The sequence below is a fragment of the Helobdella robusta genome, assembly GCF_000326865.2.
Source record: "Helobdella robusta unplaced genomic scaffold HELROscaffold_50, whole genome shotgun sequence".
Taxonomy (NCBI): Eukaryota; Metazoa; Annelida; class Clitellata; order Rhynchobdellida; family Glossiphoniidae; genus Helobdella; species Helobdella robusta.
The window spans coordinates 724,677-743,816 of NW_008705255.1; the positions used below are offsets into that span (position 1 = coordinate 724,677).

Consider the following 19,140-nt stretch of genomic DNA (forward strand, 5'->3'; position numbering starts at 1 on the left):
GTTTTTTTTATTTTAATGAATTAATTTTTTTCCATTCAGTGTTATTCAGTATCCGGTCAAATTCATTCCATCGATGCGTGTCAGATGATGATCGGTGCAATGGAGGTTCGTCCGTAGTGAGTGAAGAAGTTTCTGGAGAGTACACGCCCGCACATTTACACACACACATCAATACAACACACACATACAAAACATTCATTCATTCGGTGTCGTTGTTTATGTTTCTCTTCAACTTTCTATTTTCTTTACCGGACTTTAATTTAATTCATAGGTAAGTTAGGGATTGAGCTGAGTTGAACAATCGTAGGTAGGCTAGGATTTAACATTAGTTAAAAAGTTTCAAGTAAAATAAAAACGCTGAAATATATAAATTAAAATACCTAAAACAAGTAAAATTCCAATACATATTTGTAGGTAGGTGAGTTGAGTTAATGATTATAAGTAAGCTAGGGCCCTGAGAGTAATTTAATTGTAGGTAGGTGACTGACTGCTATTCTTGCGACTTCTTACTATTTTTTGTGATGTGTTTGTTTGTTTGTTTTCGCTTCACAGCACCACACCAACAAAACAAACTACATTTTTTTTCATCGTCGCTTTAAATTTTACCTTTTTGAACAATCTTTTTAATATTGTCTATTTATATATTTATTTATTTATTAAATGTTGACTGGTTTCTAGTTTTTTTTAATTTGGTTATGAAATTTTTGAATTTTTGGATATTTCTTGATTTAATAAAAGCAACTGTTGTGTTTTTCTTTCTTTACTAAAATCTCGAAATTGTTTGTAGATCTGTACGGTTAAGTGTTTGTTCGAGTTTGAACAAGCCTTGCAAATATTTTTCAAATATGGTTCATTGATTGGTCGATTGGTTGGTTGATTAGTTGATTGAATGAATGGATGGTTGATTGATTGGTTAGTTGGATGGTTGGTTGACTGGTTGACTGACCGACCGATTGGTTGATTGATTGATTTATTTATTTCATAGTATTGTATATATGAAAAAAATCCGATTAAGCCAACATACGGCTTTACTTGGCCACTGTATTTCACCAAACAAAAGCAATTTCTTTGTTTATATTGACAAAAATAATTGTGAAATAAATATATTGATTTATTTAAAGCATTATATGTACAGAAAACCGCCATGAAACAGTTGTATGAGACCCAGTAAGCCACTGCGGTAAGCCAACGTATCATTTCAGCAACCAATTTCAATGAGCACCAGCAGAATGTAAAATATTCATTGAATATAATAAAGATAGTTGTTCAAATAACAATTTCGATCTATTAAAGTCGTTTATTTCATGAGCAAATAAATTTTTAACATGATCGAACAGTGTAAAAAAAAGGGTGACTATAGTTCAATCCTACTAAGCCAGCCTTCGGCTTCAGCAAGTAATTTGCAAGTCGAAAACAAGTTACAAAAAAATTCAAGTGTCATTTAAATAAATAAAAGAACATATAGTTATGTATATATATATATATATATATATATATATAAATTAATTTATTTTGATATGCAAACAAATAGTCTTTATTATAAATTTCATAGTAAATTCTTTTAAAAACCAATAAAAATAACCCCACGTAACTAACAAAATGTATATGTAGGTATGTGTGTGTATGTGAGCCAGCGTTGGTGTATATATATATATATATATATATATAAATATCATAAAAATATATACATATATATGTGTGTGTGTGAGTGTGTGTGTGAGTATTTTAAAAAGTTAATAAGCAAAATAGACGGAGCAAGAGCATAAGAAAAAACATTCTACAAATTTTTCCGATTTTACTTTCCACTGGAAAGCTGTAATATAATCCTTTTAGCGTACGTAAGGATATTAGGTTGGTACCATATATGGACAATTCGCTCTACGTTTCGAATATACCGCAAAAATACCTATACAGACACGATACATATACCCATATCTGTATGTATGTGTGATAAATATTAAGGTATTATATCGGTCTAGGTATGCATAAAAAAGTAGTTAGCGTAATTATTATAATAATAATAATTATTATTATTATTATGTCATTCACTCTATTGACATTCCTCAGAGGATACTACCGTAATTAAATGCTTTGTTGAACAAATGACTTTAACTCTCATTTGAAACCTTTCTTCTGGAACAATGTATGGAAGCTGTTTCTGTTAATTCCCTCTTAAGTATAACAGCTATCAAAAATAAACAAACTCACTGAGCTTGTGAATACGTGAAAAATTCACGCCGAAAAGTCTATGCATGTAGCAAGCTGGGATCACTTTGCATTTGAATACGGTCATTGCAGCTCCAGACCAGGAATTTCTACAGTTACAGGTGGTTACGCCGTCATATGGCTGACTGGTATTAATAATGGCGTCATATTCTATGTGTTTATACGTGAAACCCATAGATATATATATATATATATATATATATATATATATATATACCATATGCCATATACTTTGAATATCTATACAGGCCCTCGAACGCACCACCGCACATTTTTAGTGCGCTTAAGATTCTGGTGTCGTTTTTCAGCTTTGATGAGCAATCCATCAAATTTTCAAATTTGTCCATTATTATAGTTTAATAATACCTCCTACCTCGGGGAACTGGGTCTCTGGAAGCTAAACGAAGATTGATTGATTGATATTATAGTTTAATAATAAACTTCATTCCTTTTTAAAGTACTTAAATATTTTAACATATTTAGCTTTTTCTCTTCTGCCGAAACGGTCAGTGACCGATGGATGACAGATACCAGATAGTTTCGAAGGCGTTCAATACACAGTGCTAATTGCACGTACACATATAAATACACGCGCAAAAATGCGCAACAACATAGTGTGTATTGTTAATTAGGGAATATTTATCATGTACTCTTGCTATATTTTTGGTGGCAAAAAAATTAATTGCAAATCTTTTGCCTTACCAAAGAGCTACATAACTACATAGTTATGTATAAAATTCTCTAAAAGATTTTAAATTCTCTCTCAAAAAATTTTCAGAAAGCGGAGTTTTTTCTGCAGTCGAACTTGGCCATTATCACAGCAATGGCAGGCATCTTAACAACTAAACCAAATAGTTACTAAACGAATTATATAAAAAAAATTGATATGTAAATTGCGACATATCGTCGTTAAAAAATATTCATAACTTTTTTTAAATAACCTCTTCACCATTGAATTTGGCAAAAAAGTCGGAAGAGTAGAATATTTTTTGAATGTGGAATGTGTAAAGTGAAGGGCGTGTGAATTTCACCAAAGATATGTAAATGAAAAAAATATATATAACACATCCCTGTTATATTATCTTTGTGGTTTCTATAGTAACGACAGACTGTTCGCAATATCGCTCAGTCCTGGCGGCCTATCACTGAAGTGCTGATGATAATTGTGATGATGATAATAGTGATGCTGGTGATGATGATGATTCAATATTTTTATCAGTGAAACATTTGAAAAAATGATACTACTACTAAAACAACAACAACTACTACTACTACTGCTACTACTACTACTACTACTACTACTCATAATAATAATAATAATAATAATATATTTTGTTAATGCTATTTACCCTATCAATCATTTCTCTAAGAAGTTGGAAAAGCATCAACTTGTCATTCGCTACCTCGAGGCATTCGGGTTGATAAGGCACGACCTGTACGTGCATCATAATTACATACAGTAGTAATAATAAAAGTCATGATGATTTGAATAAATCACACAAACACACACGCACGCACAAACACACACACGCAAACACACACGCACAAACACATATACAATTGTTTATACATTAATAATGTATTTTATCATTTTTATAACTAAATCATGATATAACTTCTTTTTAAACTTAATTATTGCTAGTATTAATTTTTTTTAAATTTATTTTCAAATTTTCAAAGACTTAAGCGGCAAACACACACACACACACACACACACACACATACACACACACACACACACACACACACACACACACACACACACACACATACACACACACGTACATACGCGCGCACACGCACGCACACAAACACACACAATATAATAATAATAATAATAATATCTGTCTCTTACTCCTCTTTCTTTCCCAATTTTTTCAAAGGCATAGTCAAAGCATTCGTGCCTCAAATGCCATCTGTAACTATGGCCGGTCACACACTGAATCATAAATGTACATATGCCGAATGATAGGATTTCTTCTCTAAGATCTCCACGGAGTAACTTGGTTGGTTGGTCGGTTGGTTGATTGGTTGGTCGGTTGTTTGGTTGGGTGGTTAGTTAATGGGTGATTGGTTGGTTGGTTGGATGGTTAGTTGGTTGGTTGGATAGTAGATTGGTTGGTTGATTTGTTAATTGGCTGAATGGTTGGTTGGTGGGTTAACTGACTTCAACGAAACTCATAATAATTACTAATTAATTAATTAATTAATTAATTAATTAACTAATTAATTAACTAATTAATTAATTACCTTCGGCGAAACGGTATTCATTGGAAGGCTTTGTAGGAATATTTGGAAGTCATCTTCATCGACATCGTCATAATTGAGACGGCCAACTGTAATCATCATCATCATCGTCGTCGTCGTCGTCATCATCACCATCACCATTTTATAATTTTCACCATCATTTGGTTATTTCATAATAACAATCACCATCGTCGTCATCGTCATCATCATCGTCGTTATCATCATGGTCAATGGAGGTGAGCTGGTGAATTGAAATATGTTCCGAATTCCCTCCAGTTTTTCTCCCCACTCCCAATACTCTCCCGAAGTCCCATTTTTGACAACGTTCCCGAAAATTCCCATTCCCTATCTCTTAACTCATCCCCATGTTTGCCCTCTCATTTCTTCTCGTTAAACACCATAAACAAATTTAAGGGCTATAAAGTGTTATATAGAGTTTTTATAGACTTATATAGGGTTGGTGATGATGGTGGTGGTTATAATGATGATGCTGGTGGTTATGATGATGATGGTGGTGGCGGTGGTTATGATGATGATGATGTTGGCGATTATGATGATGATGGTGGTGGTTAGGATGATGATGGTAGCAGTGGTTTTGATGATGATGGTGGCGGTGGTTTTGATGATGATGGTGGTGGTGGCTATGATGATGATCATCACCTGGAAGGATTTTAGAGAAGTCTGACAGGACGACCCTGCTCTGACTGGAGTTGTAAGACATGGCCGAAGCTGTACCGATCAGTGAGTAAGTAATGGATGACGTCATCGTCGCATTTTTTCATCATCGTCGTCATCATCGCCATCCTCTTTCTCCTCCTCATCATCATCATCACCATCTTTTTCGTCATAATTATCATCATCCTCTTGCTCTTCCTCATCATCACCATCTTCTTCGTCATCATTATCATCATCCTCTTGCTCTTCCACATCATCATCATCACCATCACCATCCTCTTGCTCTTCCTCCTCATCATCATCATCACCATCATCATCATCATCACCATCATCATCATCATCATCACAACCGTCGAAATTCAAGAAGTAAATTCCGCACTGTTTGTAGAGGTATCTGGATCCTTCCAACAGACCTCGCGCTAAACTCACGTGGGTGGCTAGATCACGTGGTTGCATCATTTGTGGGGGCGGAAATAGTGTATTTCCTGATGATGATGGTGGTGGTGATGATCGTGGTGATGATGTTAATGATGATGTTGATGTTGATGTTGATGATGACGATCATGATGATGATGACGATGATGATGACGATGATGATATGGTTGACGACGATGATGATAAACTAAGGAGATCCACCAACCGTTCTCAAATGATATCCACTGTATCGATGTATCCATATCTCCAATAGATAGATACCACAACAATTTAGATACATTCTCATGGGTACCTTTTATCATCGTCGTCGTCGTCATCTTTAATATTTCATTCAGCGTGTTGAATTGGCGGGAATTTGTCTGTTGGTGAGTGAGTGAGTGAGTGTGTGAGTGAGTGAGTGCTGGAGAAATGAGAAAGAGTAAAAGATAGAGGGAGTAAGAAAAGGGTACAAAAAAAAGAGAGAGGAGAAAAATGAGAGATAGAGAGAAAGAGAGAGAGATAAAAAAAAATAAATAGAAAGAAAGAAAGAAAGAGAGAGAGATAAAGAAAAATAAATAGAAAGAAAGAAAGAAAGAGAGAGAGAGAGAAAGACAGACAGAAAGAAAGAAAGGGAGAAAGAAATGACGGTGGGCGAAAGAGAGAGTTGAAACAAATTACTATGACCATTGCTATTTTTATTATTAATATTACTACCATTATTATTTTTATTATTATTATTATTAGGTAACCTTTTTAATAATGAAGGTCGAACGGTGCCCGTCGAGGTCAGGGTCACGTGAGCTGGCGAAGGCGACCACGTGACCGAAACTCATTAGGGCGCCCTTAACTTCGTATCGTAACCCTTCTCTCTGATTGGCTGACAGCTATGATAATTATTACATAACAACAGCAGCAGCAACAACAGAAATTATAATAATAATAATAATATTAATAATTTTAAAAAATCACCCAAAATGCTTCATTAAAGGTCGAATGATTGAATTCAATGTACGTCTTGAAGATTCTTCCAATTATGACGTCAACATCATCATCGTCATTTCCGTGCTGTCCGCCATTGCTGATATATTTAGAGAGGTAAAAATATTTTTTAAATATTCATTAATACCTATTTAATATTCATGAGAACTGGTTTCTGATTATATTATTATAAATTACCGCAACATCAGGCGCCTTAACCATTGCACTATTATGCCGCTTTTAACTACTTAACATATTCTAACCAATTAACTACTTAACATATTCAAACTAATTAATATTCATCAACCAGTCAACCAATCAACCAGCCAACCAATCAACCAGCCTACCATCTAATCCAATTAACGATATCGCAAAATGGATTTTTACAGATCGGGTAAGAACAAGACATGCCTAACTGAACGGCCAGTCTAAACAGTGTACACAAGTACCTATCTTCTATCAAACTATTCGGATGACCAGAGGATAACACCCTCTCTATGTTTGTGAAATCTTCTCTTAGCTGTGTGTGTGTGTGTGTGTGTGTGTGTGTGTGTGTGTGGCGAAAGAGAGTTCGTGTGTGTGTGTGTTTGAGAGTGAGAGAAAGAGAAAGTGTGTGTTCGTGTGTGTATATATATATATATGTGTGTGTGTGTGTGTGTGTGTGTGTGTGTGTGTGTGTGTGTGTGTGTGTGTGAGAGAGAAAAAGAGATAAAAAAAGTGTGTGTATGTGTGGTGTGCGTGTGTGTGTGGTGAGTTGTGATGTCAATTGACATGATGATGACGACGACGATGATGATGACGACGACGATGATGACATTACCTTCAAACATTTACTATCTCGACACATAACTTCGGAGCAACTCTCGTTAAACATCTCCTCAACTTTGTCCATATTTAGATCTTCATCATTATCAACATCAACAAAATCATCATCGTCATCATCATTATTCCCATCCTTATCATTATTATTATTATTATTACTATTAACGTTGTTGTTGTTGTTGCTTGTGACGTCATCTTTGGCGGCGGAAGTAAATACGTCATCATAAGCATTCATAATGTTGTTGTTGCTGTTGTTGTCGTTGTTGTTGATGTTGTTGCTGTTGATGAGGCCGTTGTCATTGTTGAAGTTGTTGTTGTAATCTTGGCAAACATATTCCCCGTCGCCACCAACAAGAGAAAAAGAAGAGACCGCCATGTTGAAATTCGGCACAATGACGTCATCGTCATTTTTTTCAACATCTATAACGCTGTTGTTGCGGACGTCAAGGATCTCGTTCTCGTAATCCATGCCGTTGCTGATGTTGTTGTTGTTGCTGTCGATATTGTTGATGTTGTTGTTGTTGAACTTGTTGTTGTTGTTGCTGTTGTTGTTGATGTTGTTTTTATTGATGTTGTTGTTGTTGATGTTGTTTTTGTTGATGTTGTTGTTGACGTTGTCGTTATCGATGTTGTTGTCGTTAATTGCTAATGTGACAAGGGAAATCTGCCAACATTAAATCATAACTTCAGTATTACATTAATAGTGGTGGCTGTAGTAACAGCAGCAGCTGTAGTAACAGCACCAGCCACAGTGGCCGTAGCAGTAGCAGTAATTTTTTAAGTAATTAGGTAGTAGTGGTAGAAGAGCAACCGATAGAAAGACATTAATTTCATTTTAAACAATAAAATTCAGCAATAAAATTTAGATTTTAAAATATCCACAAATTTTACTTCAACTGAATTAGAAGTTTAGAACTTTTTTATACTTCTATCTATTTACATGTTCTTTACTAAAACCAATAAGGTTATTAAATTTATTACAAGATTATTCGGAAAAATTACTTCCGGGAAGGAGGGAAGACCCTATAGCTTCACCCCCACCCTATTGGCCACGGCCCTTGCTAATAAATGAGAAAAATAATATAACCTTTTTATTGAATACAAACCCAGTCAAAAATGCCAGAGAAATTGGTGTGATCTATTTATTCATCTAGTTATATTAATTACTCTCGAACAACAATAAGTCGAGGGTTCGAAGTTTTATAATATTACGATCGATGACGAACAAACGAACGAACGAACGAACGAATGAAATAGCCGTTATTATTAATATTATTGTTCTTTCTATTATTATATTATTGTTATTATTATTATTATGTGACTCTACTAATATAACGGAGAATGTTCTAGAACATTTTATTGCTATTGTTTATTTATATACATAGGTAGATTACACACTGATATAAATTTCAATAGCATATAGAAATTAATAACATATATTAATATATACAGACACACACACACACACACACACACACACACACACACACACACACACACACACACACAATGAGAAAAATGATATAACCTTTTTATTGAATACAAACCCAGCCAAAAATGCCAGAGAAATTGGTGTGTGCACACACACACACACATATATATATATATATATATATATATATATATATATATATATATGTGTATATATATATATGTGTGTGTGTGTTTATGTATGTGTGTGCGTGTTTATGTATATATGTGTGTGTGTGTGTGTGTGTTTATGTATGTGTGTGCCACAATCGTTAGTTTGATCATCAAAGCGTTCAAATCGTTCAAATTTAAGACGAATTATTTTAATAACAATTTTTCCTGAAGACTCAAAATTTGTACACTCGATCGTTCATATCTGTTTAATTTAACTTAAAGAAGGTTAATCCTATTTTGCCTATATAGAATTCCTTAAGTAATTAAATTTGCTATAATTATATTTAGACCGTTAGGATGTGAACGTCTCATAAATTGATTCTTCTTTGTGTGTGGGTGTGTGTGGGTGTGCGCGTGTGCGTGCGTGTGTGGTTTTTATGCGAAACTAACCGTAGAAATCCCGGATACCAACACGTCACTGTATCTTAAAATAAGTTCTCAGAAATGGTGTTGATGTATAGTTTATTTTCGATCATTTTTTTGATTTAACCTGAATTTTAAACATAAGAACTTGCTATTACGTTTAAAAAAAATTATTATATTATTATTTTATTAATTTTAATTAATATTACAGCAAAAATGTTTAACACTTTCTTAGCTTCACATACAATCGCGCTAATGTTAATTTTTGACAAATGCCTGCCTGTCTTACTCGCGTGTCTATTCATCAGTAAGGACAGCTCAATCGTGAAAGTGAAATTTGGTATTTTTTATTTCATATTTATATATCTGCCTTTGTTTCTGTTTCTCTCTCTCTCTCTCTCTCTCTCTCTATTCATCTATCTGTCTGTCTGTCTATCTATCTATAGTTTTTTCATTGGTTCTTTCTTCTTTTTACTTGTAAAATTTTATTAACTGTATATGAATTTAATAAAACGGTACAAGAAAAATTATTAACATCGAAAAAATCTGATGTATTAATATTTTATATACAATTAGTGATCTTTATAAACAATTGTATTTAAATTTCATACTATATAGTTTTGTACTGCATTGTACTTTTCTGTACTTATAGGGATAAATATATTCAGGGTATTCATAGTACGTAGATTATTTTAGGAAAATGGCGTGATATTTTATGTATTTTATTTATGAATAAATAAGTAAATCAATGTATATGTATTTAAAACTGAAGTTCACTTTTAGCCGAAAATGGCTTTGGTTTTGAGGTCGACTCGCTGTTTAGTTGAGTTTGATAATCTAATCATTAATCATAAATACTCCCATGTTGGGAGTATTTTTTCAATTCTACCAAATTTTGAATTCTAGTTTTCATAGTTTGGAAAATTTTAAAAATTTTTAAAAGTAATAGTGAAAAATAGCCTAGTGTAATGTAAATCATTGTGAGATTGATTAAAAATTTAAATTAAAATATTTTAAAAAGTAAAACACCAAAAACACAAAAAGAATGTAGTATTTTTAAATGAAACAAAAAATCTTACATAAGTGTAGATTATTTTATTTAATCATGTGTAGATCGTAAATGTTTAAATTTTTTGTATTTATGTAAAGCTTTGTAAATGTTTAAACATGTAAAAGTATGAAAAATGTAATAACTTATTACACATACTTTTACTAATAAGCTGTGAGATTTTCCAAAATTGGTAAATTTACAAGATTTTTATATGTAAAATTTCGGGAATGTGAGCTGTGATTAATGAAAATTTTGTAAAGAACATGTAAATATGCCTAATATGGGAATCTGTGATTTGAAAATCTTCCTAGAAGTATAAAAAGTTTTAAATCTCTAATTCAGTTGAAGTAAAAATTGTTAAAATTTAGAATTTGGTACAGTATTTAGTAGGTGTGTAGATTTAGAAGATGTGTATACACAGTATAAATGATATTATAAATTATAGTATTTGTAATGTAATGTAACAAAATCTGGTGCTAATTTTTCATATGATCAAAAAGTTGTTTGTAATTAGAAGTGGTTACTTGTAATTAGAAGTCTCTCTCTCCCCCCCTCTCTCTCTCCTCTCTCTTTTTCTCTATTTTCATCCTTCTATCTCCTTACAAATATATGTTATATGTTTACACTTATATTTATTATTATTTATATGAAATTATTATGCAATTATTTCATAGCAGGAAGATCTGATAGGTAGCCAAATAAACTAAATAATACCAACAATAGCAATAATAAAAAAAAAAATAATAATAATATTAATACAAAATGGATTCCTATGACAATCTGAAGCCAAATGATCAGGTAATTGACACCAATTTGAGTGCAGTCAGCCTTAGTATTTTGACGTCATCGTTGTCACCATCCCCGCCACCGTCATCGTCATCAGCAGCACCACCACTGTCATCGTCATCATCAGCACCGTCGTCATCATCATCAGCACCGTCGTCATCATCATCAGCACCGTCATCATCATCAGCGCCACCATCGTCATCATTATCAGCGCCACCATCGTCATCAGCGCCACCATCGTCATCATTATCAGCGCCACCATCGTCATCGTCATCAGCAGCACCGTCGTCATCATTATCAGCGCCACCATCGTCATCATTATCAGCGCCACCATCGTCATCATTATCAGCGCCACCATCGTCATCGTCATCAGCAGCACCGTCGTCATCATCATCAGCAGCACCATCGTCATCATTACCTTTGTCGTCAGTCACGTCGTCGTCATCACCATTTGACATCATGCTAACGTCAGTGGAGGTTGAGAATAATAATAATAATAATAATGATAATAATAATAATAACGATAGCATCAGAAACGTTAATAATTATAATAATAAATATAACAATAATAATAATAATAATAACGATATGCCAATTGTAATAAACATAATCAACGAAAATAATGACGACGACGAAGATGACGATGATGATGACGATGATGATGACGATGGTGATGACGATGGTGACGACATTGGCGATTTAGTCACCGACGACCTGTCGAACGTTCTCATAAGCCCGAAATTCAACAGCCTCAGTGACATCGACACGCCGAACGCCGTTCCTGATGATGATTACAGAATTGATGATGATGATCGCAGCGTTTACGATGACGGCGATGAAGATGACGTCACTGATGACGATGAAGATGGCGGAGGTAGCAAGGACGATGATGACGAGGAGAGAGCCTTTTTTTTGAACCAAATTTTTTATGAAAATATTGGTTAGTTGATTGTTTTTTGTTTAGTTGTCGATTGATCGTATGATTGATTGATTGATTGATTGATTGGTTGATTGATTGATTGATTTTGATTGAGTAATATTTGTATTTTCAGCCATTGAAAACTTGGATTTGGTTAGTAATATTTTTCGTCTTGTTTATTAACAATAAGATTGTCATCATTATTATTGATAGAAGTCGAAGCAGCAGTAGTGGTAGTAGTGGTAGTAGTAGTAGAAACAGTAGTAGTAGTAGTAGTAGCAGCAGCAGTAGTAGTAGTAGTGGTAGTAGTAGTAGTAGTAGTATTCAGGGACGGATTAAGCCTGGCGGGGCTCCGTCATTTTTATTTAAAGTCAGTTATTTTAGACAAGAAAACACTGTCCTTCATTCATTCATTCATCCATTCATTCATTCATTCATTCATTCATTCATTCATTCATTCATTCATTCATCCATTCATTCATTCACTCAGTGGGCTAGGGTTGTGAACAGCAAATGGTGCCAAGAACCGTCTTGCAATAAAAAATTCTGCAAAAAAGTTACGATGATGATGACGACGATGATAATGATGGTGGTGGTGGTGGTTGTGACGATGATGGTGGTGTTGATGATGGTAATGATGACGATGATGTTGGTGGTGGTGATGATGAAAGATGAGGGTGTCGAAAAAAAGTTTATATCTTTCCTCATTCATTTACTAATTCGTTCTTTTATTTATTCACTCTATCGTCTATCCATTCATTCCCCCCATAATTCATTCATTCGTTCATTCATTCATTCATTCAATCGTTCATTTGTTCGTTTGTTTATTCATTCATTCATTCATTTATTCACTCATTCATTCATCCAATTTCTCATTCAATGTACAGCTCAATAGATTAGTTCAGGCACTGGAGAGTTACCTGGATGCAAATGGTATCATCATCAGTACCGCCACTGAAAATGGAAACGGTGATGATGATGATGATGATTACGGAGATAGTAATAAATTGGAGAGAGTATTGTTCAATCTTTGTAGACATAGTCTCGCCTGTGATGAAGATCTTTGTAAAGTTTTTTACTGTTTGTCTTTCCATAGGTTGGTTGGTTGGTTGATTGGCTGGCTGGCTGGTTTGTTTGAATGATTGACTGATTGGATGAATGAGTGAGTGAGTGAGTGAGTGAGTGAGTGAGTGAGTGAGTGAGTGAGTGAGTGAGTGAGTGAGTGGGTGGGTGAGTGATCGATCGATTGATTGATTGGATGAATGAATGATTGATTGATCGATTGATTAAATTGTGCGTGGTTTGACTGCCTGACCAACTTGGTAAAAATTTGTTTACAACCAACTCCAAAGGATTTTAAACTCTAGTGACAGCAACCACATCAGCTACAACTACCACAACAGCAACAGCAGTAACATTAATATTCATGAGATCGCGATTGATAGCATGCAACACGTCAGCAGCCTTGATTATGCTAATGAAAGTTTTGGCGATATTTACAATGCCAGCAACAACATCAACAACAACAACAACAACAACATCAACAACAACAACAACATCAACAACAACAACAACATCAACATCAACAACATCATCAACATCAACAACAACATCATCAACAACATCAACAGCATCAACAGCATCAGTAACATCATTCGAACTGTTGTTATTTTCAAACAAATACACAGGGAAACCGCTTTTGGTGTATTTAACACTATAGACCACTATGCCATAATTGGAAATACTGTTTAGTATTTTATTATTATTATTATATTATTATTATTAATATATTATTATTATTATTGTTGTTATTAGTAGTAGTAGAAGTAGTAGTAGTAGTAGAAGTAGTAGTAGAAGTACTTTTTTTTATAACTTTTTCATACTCAGATCACAGATGCAAGATGGCCTTATTTAGAATCTCTCATCTCTCACGGGAGTAATAACAATGACAATAATAATATCAACAATAACAACAACAACAACAACAATAATAATAATAACAACAACAACAACAACAATAATAACAATAATAATAATAATAATAGTCGCATTGAATTGGTCAGGTCAATGTTTAACAGGAACTACACCAGGACCATCAGCAGTCAAGCAGTCTACGACCTGCACAATCACAGCAACCGCATTAACAACATTAATAATAATAACCGACCTGATTACCCTCTTGACCTAGTTTGCAAAACCATGCAGCCAATCGTAGGCAGGGATTTCGTCATCGATGGCTGTGGTATTTGTGGTGGCTTCAGGAAGCTTCATGCCACCAGTTACGCAATTAAGAGGCCATTTTGTTTCACCATACGTGAGGTCGGGATGACGATGATAGTTATGGTGGTGGTGATGATTATGATGATGGTGGTGGTGATGATTATGATAATGGTGGTGGTGATTATGATGATGGTGGGGGTGATGATTATGATGATGGTGGTGATGATTATGATGATGGTGATGTATGATAAAGATGTTTCTTCTTTCGTCACCATCATTATAAGATCCCACCATCGTTATCAACACACTATCTTCATTATCAACAAACCACCACCGTCATCATCATCACCACCATCGTCACCACCACCACCATCATCATTACCACCACCATAATCGTCGTCATCATCATCATCGTCATCATCAGATCTCTTGCTCGGCTCACGATGATCATGACGCAAATGATTATGTCACAGTTCAGCTCGCGAGGTTGAGGAACGTTACCCACAAGAACATGTTCCCTCTCTACTGGACCGGATTGACTGACTGTAAGACACTCATCCAATACGTTCACTACGATTACGGTTGGTGCTGATAGTGATGGTCTTTTTATTGATTGTGTTGATGATGATGATGTTGTTTGTGATGATGATGATGGTGATGATTGTGATGATGATGATGTTGTTTGTGATGACGATGATGATGTTGTTTGTGATGATGATGATGATGATGATGTTTGTGATGATGACGATGATGATGATGATGATGATGTTTGTGATGATGATGATGTTGTTTGTGATGGTGTTGTTGTTTTTCTAAAGTAAATAGACCTATTAGTAAGTAATTTTATTATTCATTATTAATATTATTATAATTAAACTATATTATTATAATTATTATAGTTTATTATGATTATAATTATTATTACTATGTAGGTTACCGTGAGTTTGACCCAGATTTCATAAAGGGATTCGTCGCCCTAAGAAAGCTCTTCTCTGATTGGCTGGCCGTCTCGGGGCACCTAATTAATCATGCAGAATTGTACTATTTGAACTGGCAGAGTGAGTTATGGCGATGATTGTGGTGGTTGAGAGGCGGTGATGATGGTGGTAAAGAAAGATGATGACGGTAATGATGATGACGAGGATGATGACGATGATGATGATATTAGTTGGATGACTGGCTTATTATTATTATAAATATCGTCACCAAGAATACTAATACTACATTCATCATCATCACCACTATCATCATCATCGTCACCATCATCACCATCATCATCACCATTATCATCACCATCATCATCACCATCATCACCACAGGCTCTGCAATGTCTTACAATTATTATGATAGAAATGTCCGTCTTCATGATTTCTCGCTGGTTGCTTCAAGTAGACGATGCTGATGATGATGATTGTGGTGGTGATGATGATGATTATAATGTTGCTGTTGATGATGATGATAGTTCATTTGTTCATTCATTCATTCAATCATCTCATTCATTCATCCCATTCATTTATTCATTCATTCATTCATTCATCCATTCAATCATTCATCCCATTCATTCATCCATCCATTCATTCATCCATTCATTCTTCCATTCATCCCATTCATTCATCCATTCATCCATTCATTCAGTCACTCAACCGATGACAGGGAGGCAGAAGAGATTTTTTTACCTGGCCATACCCGAGGTTTTGCTACTGCTGATAATGATAACAATAGCAATAATAATAATAATGAGGATAATGAATGAATGTATGAATGGATGAATAGATGAATAAATGAATGGATGAATGAATGAATGAATAGACAGATGAATGAATGAATAAATAAATGAATGAATGAATACTATCTTTAGATATCTTTAGAAGGAATAAGCGAGAGGTCAATATGCAGGGGCATATGTTCCCTGATGTATCAATGTATCTATGGCAAGATATACAGGCAGGTTTATTATTATTATTTCTACTATTCTTGTTATTATTATTATTATTATTCTTGTTAGTAATTCATTCATTGGTTCATTCTCAACAACATTGTACATTCGAATCCACAAAAATTACTACCTTATTATTATGATTGTTATTATTATTATAATGAATATTATGACTATTATTATATTATTATTATAATGATTATTATTATTATTATTACCCAGATGGCGCATAAGGCACATGAATACTGACGCTCAAATTAGAATAATTAGAAAGAGAGAGGTATCCGCTGATGATGATTATGACCATTCGTTAATTTATTTGGTCGTTCGTTCGTTCGTTCATTCATTCATTCATTCTTACGTTCGTTCGTTCATTCGTTTATTCATTAATATGTGTTTTATTCATTCGTTTGTTTGTTTGTCTGTTTGTTTTAGTAGTTTAATCAATCGTTCGTTCGTTCGTTCATTCGTTCGTTTGTTCATTCGTTCGTTCGATCATTCATTCATTCATTCATTCATTCATTCATTCATTCATTTATCTGTCCATTCATTCATTCATCTATAAATTATGACAAAAGCCTCCAGAGATTTTAATCCAGGAACAACATCGTCATCAGCAACAACAACATCATCATCATCAGCAACAACAACATCATCGTCATCAGCAACAACAACATCATCATCATCAGCAACAACAACATCATCATCATCAGCAACAACGACAAAATTCCGAATTAGAAAATGAAAGAATGGCCAAACTGATTGAAGTTGTTTCATCAGTGCTTACGGTCAGTAAAAAAAGTTTATGATGATGATGATGACGATGATGATGACGATCGTAATTGTGGCGGTGATGATTGTGATCGTGATGATGATGATGACGACGACGATGATGAGGTATAATGGTGATGATGAGGTGACAATTGGGCTGTCTCGAAAACAAGCTAATGATAACGAACTTGTTAAAAACAATCATCATCATCATCGTCAATAACATCATCCTAACCCTAACCACCACCACTACCGTCATCATCATCACTACTATCGCCATCGTTATCATCACTACCACCACCATCATCATCACTACCACCATCATTATCATCATCATTTCCTCCATCATCATCATCATCACCAGAAAAAAGATGGCTATGGTACCCTCAGTCTGCGAAGACTCGCTGATGTCGTCAGCAGTATTTAAGAATGATGGTGATGATGAAGATGAGGAGGAAGAAGAAGAAGATGATGATGATGAGGAGGATGATACTGATGAGGAAGTAGATGATGATGATGATGATGAAAAAAAGAAGAAGATGACGATTATAAGAAAATGATGATGGAAAAGATGATGATGATGGGGACGAAGAAGAAGAAGATGACGATGAAGAAGAAGATGAAGAAGAAGATGATGATGATGGAGAAGAAGATGAAGAAGATGATGATTGTTATGATGGTGATGGGGCTGATGGTGATGATTAAACTTTTTTAAAGAAGATCACGGTGATAAAGAATGACAGAGTTGCCAAGTATTCTTAGTACTACTACTGCTGTTATTATTATTATTCTTGTTGTTATTATTATTATTGTTGTTGTTGTTGTTGTTGTTGTTTTTATTATTGTTAGTCTTATTCATTTTTAGAGAAGTTTTAAAAATTGTATATATTTTGAAATTTTGTACTTTTATTTTCATAGTTTTTATCGTCTTTTTATTTAGTACCTTAATGAATGAATGAATGAACGAACCAACGAATGAATGAATGTTTAATTGATTGATTGATTTTTTGGGCGATTGAGTGATTGAGCAATTGGTTTAGTCATTTATTTACTCTATCTTTTCATCCACCCATTCACTACCCATCACTTGATTTACTGTTCGTTGTATGACTGATTTGATTTGTTTGATCGATTGATTAACAAATTGTTTGATTGACTGATTGATTAATTGATTGATTGATTGATTGATTGATTGATTGATTGATTGATCGATTGATCGATTGATCGATTGATCGATTGATCGATTGATCGATTGATCGATTGATCGATTGATCGATTGATCGATTGATCGATTGATTGATTGATTGATTGATTGATTGATTGATTGTGATATAAAACTGCCTTTCAAATAGAACACGATTTAATTTTTTTTTTTAAATTGTGATATCCATCTAAGAACAATAAATGTTCTTTATTTATCATTCATTTATTCATTTGTTTCTATATTTTTGTGTAATTATGATGAATAATAATTATTATTATATATATTATTCCGTATTTGTAATAATAATAATTGAAAAACATGAAAAAACTTACATCCAAAGCAAGTACTTGAGATGAGGTTAAACACGGACAAGACACCTGGTTCTGCGGTAAAATTGAGAGAGGGAATTGGCAGGCCCTGACAAGCCCTGCCATTCCAGGCGCTTGTAACCTTTACTACCTTACAGAAACATTTACATTCGTTTACTTGTAATTTAGGATTTATAGGTACTTACATAAAAATCGCAATTCAAAATTTTGGTCTATTCTGGCTACTGAAAGTTAGTTTTACGCACTCCTATCGAATTCAACAGACTTAATTTCCATATCATTCATAATTTTTTTTAATTTTGCTATTTTAATTACAAAAATGTTTTCTAACTAATCAAAACCAAATCTTCTATTCATGCTTAAACAAAAATTAGCTTAAGTTAACATTGATTAAAGTAGCCAATAAGGAATGGGTAGAAAGAAATATCCGACCTGCAAAACGTCCCAAGTAAGTGTAGAATTGAGATTGATTAAATAGTTACATCCTCGGTAAGACCTCCCGTAAGGCGCACTAATGAATTCAGTTTTAAAACCTTTTGTGACTAAGACAACACC

The 19,140-nt window shown here is 34.0% G+C and overlaps 3 protein-coding genes across 3 annotated transcripts in view; 2 read left to right on the forward strand and 1 right to left on the reverse strand.

Annotated features, from left to right (window-relative positions):
* Positions 1-1,445, forward strand: part of HELRODRAFT_178869 (hypothetical protein) — a gene marked incomplete at both ends in the record, with an annotated part of 2,705 nt that extends 1,260 nt beyond the window's left edge. Inside the window, 2 exons of the mRNA XM_009027737.1 lie at positions 40-105; positions 1,338-1,445. Coding sequence (XP_009025985.1) covers positions 40-105; positions 1,338-1,445 — 174 coding nt within the window. The remainder of the gene's footprint in view (positions 1-39; positions 106-1,337) is intronic.
* A 1,874-nt stretch (positions 1,446-3,319) lies between these two features.
* On the reverse strand, positions 3,320-9,206 carry HELRODRAFT_178870 (hypothetical protein; the record flags this gene model as incomplete). Its single annotated transcript, XM_009027738.1, has 12 exons — positions 3,320-3,379; positions 3,576-3,659; positions 4,082-4,165; positions 4,477-4,562; positions 5,134-5,202; positions 5,499-5,633; positions 5,789-5,942; positions 6,312-6,431; positions 6,532-6,640; positions 6,957-7,060; positions 7,361-8,026; positions 9,195-9,206. 12 exons carry the CDS (start codon positions 9,204-9,206, stop codon positions 3,320-3,322), a joined length of 1,683 nt encoding a protein of 560 aa, XP_009025986.1.
* A 2,451-nt stretch (positions 9,207-11,657) lies between these two features.
* HELRODRAFT_193451 (hypothetical protein) lies at positions 11,658-18,677 on the forward strand (the record flags this gene model as incomplete). The annotated part of the gene is made up of 14 exons (XM_009027739.1): positions 11,658-11,833; positions 11,858-12,146; positions 12,259-12,278; positions 12,616-12,681; positions 13,013-13,195; positions 14,013-14,444; positions 14,770-14,926; positions 15,278-15,403; positions 15,665-15,733; positions 15,981-16,036; positions 16,204-16,293; positions 16,995-17,069; positions 17,417-17,464; positions 18,597-18,677. The coding sequence occupies exons 1-14, from the start codon at positions 11,666-11,668 to the stop codon at positions 18,675-18,677; spliced, it is 1,860 nt and encodes a 619-aa protein (XP_009025987.1). The 5' UTR covers positions 11,658-11,665.
* Positions 18,678-19,140: the final 463 nt, after the last annotated feature.